Source organism: Leptonychotes weddellii, chromosome 1 (genome assembly GCF_054177405.1).
Source record: "Leptonychotes weddellii isolate Sample4059 chromosome 1, ASM5417740v2, whole genome shotgun sequence".
NCBI lineage: Eukaryota > Metazoa > Chordata > Mammalia > Carnivora > Phocidae > Leptonychotes > Leptonychotes weddellii.
Window position 1 is genome coordinate 185,281,984 of NC_138369.1, and position 9,084 is coordinate 185,291,067.

The 9,084-nt window shown below is 44.1% G+C and overlaps 1 protein-coding gene across 5 annotated transcripts in view; it reads left to right on the forward strand.

Moving 5' to 3' along the window:
- The window catches only part of DOP1B (DOP1 leucine zipper like protein B), a 106,260-nt gene that overhangs the window by 90,931 nt on the left and 6,245 nt on the right, over positions 1 to 9,084 (forward strand). For 4 of the 5 annotated variants that reach the window (XM_081799781.1, XM_081799801.1, XM_081799809.1 and 1 more), the window contains 6 exons: positions 1,071 to 1,156; positions 1,399 to 1,508; positions 1,633 to 1,779; positions 2,749 to 2,810; positions 3,316 to 3,444; positions 7,503 to 7,639. In XM_081799781.1, coding sequence (XP_081655907.1) covers positions 1,071 to 1,156; positions 1,399 to 1,508; positions 1,633 to 1,779; positions 2,749 to 2,810; positions 3,316 to 3,444; positions 7,503 to 7,639 — 671 coding nt within the window. The remainder of the gene's footprint in view (positions 1 to 1,070; positions 1,157 to 1,398; positions 1,509 to 1,632; positions 1,780 to 2,748; positions 2,811 to 3,315; positions 3,445 to 7,502; positions 7,640 to 9,084) is intronic. The other variant, XM_081799795.1, reaches the window with a different exon arrangement.

Below are 9,084 nucleotides of genomic sequence, written 5' to 3' on the forward strand. Positions count from 1 at the left end.
AAGGATAGAAAGTGAAGCCCTTGATGGCCATGGGGCCAAGCTTGATGTCATAAATAGAATTACTGTTCTTCCATAGGAGCCAGGAACATGTCTATCAAGACAGGAGATAAGGCAGAGAATGTATATATATATATATATATACATGTTCTAGATTCATAGCACATAGGAGCCAAACTGAGGGAGTTCCTGTTTGTTTCCATTAATTTTCTCAGTGAAATAGGAGGTGCGTTATCAGCTGAGAAGGGAGGAATGTTGAGGTTATCGAGGGAAGGTCTGCAAGAATGACGTTGCAGAGTAGGAAAGCCAGCATACTGCCAGGGTACAGACGGTAGGACTATCTGGTAGCATCAGGTCCTTTTTGAGATCCATGGTCAGGAAGGAAAGTGAGATCTATCTCATCGTTGTTTGGTTTTCTCCAGAGCATTTAGCTACACAGAACCACACCGGCTGATCTGTGGGTTTAGCCAGCTTTGCATTTTTCCAGATGAGTGCCTCAGAGGGAGAGAGCAGCAAAACAGCCCAGGATGTTTGCCAGTAGATGGGAGACCACGGGTATAGGTGGGGAGGCGAGAAGGGCAGACCTGGAGGAGTTGACGGGTGGTCAGGGTGGCAGGCGAAAGGGTTTGGTGGTCTGTGCAAGCGTTCGGGAAAGGTAAGATGTGGTCAGAGAGGGAGACTGGAAGCGGAGATTTGGGAAATTGGTGAAGCCAAGGGTGTGATGGTGACAGTGGGTGACCGAGCTGGGACGGAGTAACAGATTGTTGGAAGAGAGAAGTTTAGGGGGTCAGAGGCCCAGAGGGTAGGATCATCATCCAAGGGGATGTGGACATTCTGAGAACAATGCTGAGAAGAGAGATCGGGAGGACAGTGAGTCAGTGCTAATTTATTTGATCACAATGCCGATTCTTCCTGAAGTTGAACATGTTGACAGAGAGGAGCCCCTAAGGTATACTTACATACATCCTCAGTATGCAAGGCTGGGGTGCATCACGCACGTCCATGTGATGTTTCAGGGGCATAAATGGTGGCCCATCCGCCATGATTAAAGCAGAAATGCCTCTTTCTGTCAGCAGATACCACCGTCGCTGCTTCAGCAATGGTGTCCGCGTCTGCCCCGTCGGTGTACAGCGTGCAGGCCCTGTCCCTCCTGGCAGAGGTCAGTGCATACCTGACTTGTCCTCCCTCGATGGCATGATGGCCAGCCCGGAGCTTCGTGCAGGCACTCCGTTCTCGGGCCAGTGAGTGCGGGCCGCCCCTCCTGGCTGGCCTGCAGAGCCGCGCTCGGCCTCAAGCTGCCCCTGGGACTTGTCTTGTTAGGTTGTGTGCCCCTCGAGGATGAGTTCTTACTGTCACCGGCTTTAGAAGGTTTCTGTTTTCCTTGTGATCCCGCTCTGATAGGTCCTGGCATCTCTCCTGGACATGGTTTATCGAAGTGACGAGAAGGAGAAAGCAGTGCCCTTGATCTCCCGCTTGCTTTATTACGTGTTTCCTTACTTACGCAATCACAGGTAATGCCGTCTCCTCCCTGGTGTCCCGCCGGTAGGGAGCAAAATCGGTTATGGGAAATGTACCAAGTGGCTTTCTTTGCACAGTCTTTGACATTGACCCTTTTCCCTCCCCACCCCTGTTCAGTGCCTACAACGCTCCCAGCTTCCGGGCCGGCGCTCAGCTGCTGAGCTCTCTGAGTGGCTACGCCTATACGAAGCGAGCCTGGAAGAAAGAAGTCTTGGAGTTATTCTTGGACCCTGCTTTCTTTCAGATGGACACTTGCTGTGCACAGTAAGAAACGCTGTTCTGACAAAGGGCTGCTGCAAATCCTCAAGTGGAAAAAGTGTTTCGGTTGACATAATTCTCATACTTGAAAGGGGAGCAGTTAGCCTCAACCCAGATCCCAGGACGTCCCTGTCACAAGCCCTCGTGTTAACTGTGTTCATGGCAGAGGGGGTGGGTGTTCTAAAAATATAGAGGTGCATTTTTTATCAAAAGGATTTCAGTTACGAGAGCATATAATCCCCAGAGCGCACAATCCAGGGTTCCAGTGTCCCCTGGCCTAGTGCTGCTCCAGCTTGGAGTCACAGATACTCCAACTCAGATGACAGAGCCCGCTGGTGACACTGTGTTGTCCTTACCCCACGTCTCAGCTCACGCTTCACAAGTTCTCACTGAGACCGTGCAGCCGGGCCAGGCCCTGCTGCTGAGAGACAGATGTGAGGTGAACTCCCTGCGCCCTTTCCTGGGAGGTCAACAAAACCACTATGTTGGCTCTCCCCCTGTCATGGCTGACGTCTTTATCAATGGCATGGATGGGGACTGGCAATTGGTTGAAGTTTGCCCTGCTACCCCCCGAGTCCTGGGGCTTTCACCTTGAAGTCCTATTGCTCTTCTGGGGAGCCCACTTGAAAATTAGTCGTATCTGGTGTCGCTACTCCCACTTCTTTCCATCAGCACAAGCGTATGAACAGCCTCCTGTGTGAACACAGGGCAACTCTTGAAAAAAACATTTTTCTTTTACTGTAAGCTGGGAATTATTCATTCTTTCATTTGTTATTCATCACCTGTGTTGTTAAGTTTATAAATGAAAAGCTTTTGCTCAGCTTTCCCTTGTATTAGAACCTGTTCATTTCCCTAACTTCTTTTCAGAAAACAGGTTTTAATAGATCTCAAAGGGGCTTGTTCTTTTCTTGATGCCTCTATTCAGACTGTCATCCTTTACGTATTTAATTAATTTTGCCTTCTTTTAATATCCAGTTGGAAGTCCATTATTGACCATCTTCTGACTCACGAGAAAACAATGTTTAAAGATTTAATGAGTAAGTTGTATATTACTTGCACATAAACCACACTTTTAAAGGACTGATCCCATCATAATCAGCTTTTACCACATAGCTCAAAACTCCCCTCGGATCTTTAATGATGCCATCTAAGCTGCAAACTGTAACATAATGTGCATAATGTGTCAGGACTCACGAATGAGCCTCCCGGTTCCAGTCTATTGGCCAGAAGGCCCGACAACCTTTCCTACACCTTTACAGTGGGGGAATATTTTTGAAAGTAATGATAGGTTTACCACGATTTATTAGGAGTATTTGTCTGTCCCTCATATCCTCTTCTAGTGCCCTGTTGTTTAATGTCATTAAAGAAGTATTTGTATTTACAAATAAATATGTGAATAATAACCACAAGACCATAATTACTTAGTCAGGACCATGACTTTCACCAGGAAGGATAGAAATTTACATGATTATGAATGTCCTGTCACTTACCTCTGATTGCGGTTTTCCCGCTAAATGGAACTTACTGCTGTATTTATTCTAGACATGCAGAGCAGTTCTTTAAAACTGTTCTCGAGTTTTGAGCAGAAAGCCATGCTGCTAAAGCGCCAGGCTTTTGCTGTCTTCAGCGGAGAACTCGATCAATACCACCTTTACCTTCCTCTGATACAAGGTAAGAAGGCCACCCCACCCTCACCCCCAGCCCTGCCCCCTCATGGGTGGACCCCCGGCTGGCTGAGACGGGCCGGCCGCCAGAGTGGCCCACAGCACGTACTGGCCGGACGGAGGAGCGTCGAAATGAGTACTTGTAGAAGAACTCCGGAAATTTACCTTTGGATCTGAAACTTTATTTTAAAAGTCAATGATTGTAGGGGTGCCTGGGTGGCTCAGTTGGTTAAGCGACTGCCTTCGGCTCAGGTCATGATCCCAGGGTCCTGGGATCGAGTCCCACATCGGGCTCCCGGCTCAGCGGGGAGCCTGCTTCTCCCTCTGACCCTCTCCCCTCTCATGCTGTTTCTCTCTCACTCGCTCTCTAAAAAATAAATAAAATCTAAAAAAAAAAAAAAAAAGTCAATGATTGTAATGCTATGAGTTTTTATTAGGCAGTTCTAAAAGTCTGACGGTACTTTCTTAGCGTTGTCCCACCTGCAGTCAAGATACTTGGAGGTTACAGCACTAACCCCCAAGGCTAGTGAAGGAGAAGTCCTTAACCTTTCCTTAACAGTTTTTCTCTCTTTTGTACTCACCATATTCCTTGCTTCAAAAATGAATTATTACAGCTATTGTACATGATTTTAAAGGGTTTTTTTCCCTCATAAAATGTGGAGGTGGTGAAGTGGGCATTCTGTCTAAATTCACCCTTCTCCAAGATACAAAAGAATTCTCAAATAGAAATGTGTTTCCCTTAAGACTCATAGCCTGAATGGAATCAGATAAAATTAATACAATTCTTAAAGGAGTTGTTTAATATTATGAAGACTAGTGTAACAAATAATTTTACAAATATTAGAATTATGTTGTAAATTCTTTATTGAGGGCCAGGTTTACTAAGGTATAATTTACATACAATAAAAGTCACCCTTTTGGGTATATAGCTCTGTAAATTTTGATGAGCACATGTAGTCATGGAACCATCACCATAGTCAACATGCAGAACATTTCCATCACCCAGAAAGTTCTCCTCTGCCCCTTGGAAGTCATCCCCCTCCCCTTCCGTGGCCCCTAGCAAGTGCTAATCTGCCTTCCGCTCATACAGTTTCATCTTTTCCAGAATGTCCTAAATGTAATTAGGTGGAGTGCAGCCTTTGAGTCCGGCTTCTTTGACTTGCATAATGTATTTTGAGAGTCATCCGTTCCATCGTATTTATCAACAGCATACTGTTTTTTATTGCTGAACAGCATTCCATTCTGTAACTTGCTCATCAGTTCACCAATGGTAGGGCATTTGGGTTGTTTCCAGGTAGAATTATGACATAAATCTCTTGCTCTGCCCTTTAAAAAAAAGTGATTATAAACATCTGTTAGTTGGGACTCCTGGTGGCTTAGTAGGCTAAGTGCCTGACTCTTGATCTCAGCTGAGGTCTTGATCTCAGGGTCTTGAGTTCAAGGCCTGCACTGGGCTCCATGCCAGGCGTGGAGCCTACAATCAATCAATAGATAAATAAATATATAAACGTATCTGTCAGCTCACAAAGCATGTTCTCTTGCCCAAGTCATCCTGATTACTCTTAATATTAGTAGTAATCGGGCGCCCGGGTGGCTCAGTTGGTTAAGCGACTGCCTTCGGCTCAGGTCATGATCATGGAGTCCCGGGATCGAGTCCCACGTTGGGCTCCCTGCTCAGCAGGGAGTCTGCCTCTCTCTCTGACCCTCCCCCCTCTCATGCTCTCTATCTCATTCTCTCTCTCAAATAAATAAATAAAATCTTTAAAAAAAAAAATATTAGTAGTAATTATCAGCCCATGTGCCTCCTTGATTAACTATTTGAAAGGCCCTAATTGTTGTAGTTCAGAACATTAATAGCTCTCACAATTATTAATTATGACTGTATTTTATATTTGCAATAATAAAATATCTTTATACCAAAACTGACGTAATTTCAACCTGTGAAACACGTAAGGAGATTTTCACGTCATGATGTCCTGAGTACTTGAAATACATGAAAGCTAATGTTCAGATATCAACAGATCCTTTCTTGAATTGCTGATTCAGTCAGATGGTGGCCAGGATTGCCAGTAAGGATGATGGCAGCTCTCCAAAGACTTTGGCTGAATGCAGAGGGCCGTAAGAGACTCTTAACTCTAGGAAAAAAACAGAAGGTCACTGGAGGGGATGGGCATTTAGGAAGGCACTGGATGTGATGAGCACTGGGTGTTATATGCAACTGATGAATCAATAAATTATACCCCAGAAACTAATAGTACAGTATATGTTAACGAAATTGGATTTACATTTAAAAAAAAAAGTGAATGCAGAGTCAAAGCCGTACTTTGTTGCATCCCTACAAATCATAGAGGGGAGAAACAAGAACAGGAATCACCTGTCCTCTAGTGCGTGTGCAGCGTCCGTGGTGGTCTGTATGCACCTGGTCACTCGACAGCGCTGGAAAGTGCAGCCTTGAGTCCGCTCTCAGTGGACGCAAGAGGAGGAAGCTAGAAAGGAGAACGTGTAGGCCAGTGCACCAGACAGTCCCTTTGGTGCCTTTCCACTCTGAGGTCAAACACCTGTCGTTCTCTCCCCCGTCTCCCATCACACACACCTTTAAAATGCAGGGTAAGGCCCAGAGAGCTAAAGAGACAGTATTAGGCATGTAGAACAGGAAAAGAACAGACCAGAGCCTTTCTCAAACAGTGTCATATGGTTTGACCACGGCAGAATCTAAGCATCCAACGTTCTAAGAAATCATGCCTCTGAGAGGAAGAAAGAGGTAGGGGCAATATAATACTGTATGTATTCTATAAAAGTGTGTGTGTGTGTGCACGCGCGCACTGACTAAATTCAGAGATGGTTTTGGGCCCTTAGGGAAGGAGAAATTTCTCCACATACCCCTGCATTTTGCATAGCTCAAGTGCTGTATTTCTAAAAATGCTCCATGTTTTAAAAAATAGACATTTTTACCCCCTTTCATTTTTTGTTAACTGACACTTTACAGGGGCGCCTGGGTGGCTCAATCGGTTAAGCATCTGCCTTCAGTTCGGGTCATAGTCCCAGGGTTCTGGGATTGAGCCCTGCATCGGGCTTTCTGCTCAGCAAGGAGCCTGCTTTTCCCTCTCCCTCTGCTGCTCCCCCTGCTTGTGTGCATGCTCTCTCTCTGTCAAACAAATAAGTCTTAAAAAAAAAAAAACAAAAAAAACCTGACACTTTACAAAGCACTTTCCTTTTACTGTCATTGTCCCCTAAACTGTTGAAAGGCCCAGCCTCCGGGAGGTCCTGGGGTAATAGAATTCAGAGCGTTCTCTGATAGTCTTGGGACACTTGACTGGCCCCTGTGGAGCAATAATGCCCAGGCTGAAAAAGCAAGATGTATAAACCTACTCAAGCTAGTTCAGATAAAGGCAAGTTTATTACTAAGATACTACAAACAAATCTTAACTAGCATGACTGTAGTTTAGCTGTTTGCCATAGCAATTTGTTATGTTCCTAAGAAACCTTAAATTATGGGGAGGAAAATCACATTCTGCAGACAGTTACTTCAGTGGAGAAGTGGGGAAGACTGCTAGGGGCTAGAGGAACTCACACCTTTTTTCCCTACAGGAATTAAAGTTTTTGTCTTGGCCATGAAATCCCAACTTCATTGAATACCTCTCCTTTTATTCACTCACGCCACTTCCCACTCCTCACTCTCAGAATATGGTGTCAGCGGCCAGCCAACCTCTGTGATCCTAGAGCACCATCACTCACCAAGGACTGTCTGTGGTTCTTGTGTCTTATATTTCATATTCTCAGAAGGGAATTTAGTGGTCATTGGTCATCCAGTGGATTTCTGGGTTAAGTCAGAAGTTGATATTTTTCTGGTCAGCTGTGGCAGGGAAATAAGAGCCACTTGGTTCATTCCTTTAGCAAAGGCCATGAACTGCTTCACCTCATAAAGAAGAGGGCTGGAGGTAAACAAGGGGGGTCTTAGGCTGTATTGTTGTTAAATGTCAAAACAAATACAGTTTTATATTTTTGTCTAATGAGAAACCTCAAACTGCATATTTGTGTGACATCTTTAAAATCTTCTTTCCTTAGAACGCCTGACAGACAATCTCAGAGTTGGACAGACATCCATAGTTGCTGCTCAGATGTTTCTTTTTTTCAGAGTTTTGCTGCTAAGAATATCTCCCCAACATTTGACTTCATTGTGGCCCATAATGGTCTCTGAGTTAGTAAGTACAAATATTTTACTCTTAAAAGCGGGACTGGAGCTTTCTTAAATGCTTTTTTCAGGAATAGTATACTATTTCATATATATCTTAATTTTATCTGCAAAATTTTCAACCAGGCTCATAGCACACAGTCAGCTCTTGGTTAAATAGGGAATTTTTTTGAGACAGAACCATTTAATGTATCTCTGGGAAATTTTATAGTTTGTATAAACAAAGTATAAAACTTTAAGGCACAGTGAATAACTATGTACACGTTACTAACTGGCCACCATTGGACAAGTTGAGAAGGTAAAATTCAAGAAACATAAAATCTCTGTAAGTTACTATCTTCCTGCTACTACAGTCAGGAAAGTTCCTAGGCAAGCTCTTTTAGATCTAGTGCCTCTAGGGAGAAAAGATTCAGATCATCTTTAGATATGGATGCCTTCACAATATCTGAGCTGGAGGTGCCATCTCAGGTGAAGTCAAAAGCAAATTAGAGGGAAGATGTCAGGTTATCATGTTTCCAAGCTACTGGTGTAAACTGTAATTTATGGTGACATTAATTACATAATCTGCAGATTAATCCCTTAAATTCTAAATTATAGAGTTTACACCCATGACTAGAAATATTACCACCACATACCATGACCTACCATACCATACCATGAATCTGCGTAACTAAAGATTCCTAATGAAAAATAATCTTTCCTAAATCTTTCATATATCCATTGAAGAACTTCATGGCCAGATGTTCACATTCACTGATAATGGATTTCCATAATAGGCCCACTGTACCTATGTTGTGAGTTTCTTTGAAACCATATCTTATATAGAAATATTTAAGGTTGATGGGCGCCTGGGTGGCTCAGTCGGTTAAGCGTCTGCCTTCAGCTCAGGTCATGATCCCGGGGTCCTGGGATGGAGCCCCGCGTCGGGCTCCCTCCTCAGTGGGGAGCCTTCTTCTTCCCTCTCCCTCTGCCTGCCACTCCCCTTGCTTGTGCTCTCTCTCTGTGTCAAATAAGTAAATAAAATCTTTTTAAAAAAATTTAAGGTTGAAAGCTTACTGCTGTTTAGAAGGCTATTAACAACGATTAATCTCTGAAAGCACTATAAGTTTGTGGGTAGGCTTTTAAGTGCAGCATTTCTGAAATACTCCACACATTTAGTTCTTCTTCCTTACTCACATCTAGTTGTAAATTAGTCATACAGATATGTCATAAGATTCTAAACATGTATTTAGGAATATTTTCAAAATCTTTTTCAGCAGGGGCGCCTGGGTGGCTCAGTTGGTTAAGCGACTGCCTTCGGCTCAGGTCATGATCCTGGAGTCCCGGGATCGAGTCCCGCATCGGGCTCCCTGCTCGGCGGGGAGTCTGCTTCTCCCTCTGACCCTCCTCCCTCTCATGCTCTCTGTCTCTCATTCTCTCTGTCTCAAATAAATAAATAAAATCTTAAAAAAAAAA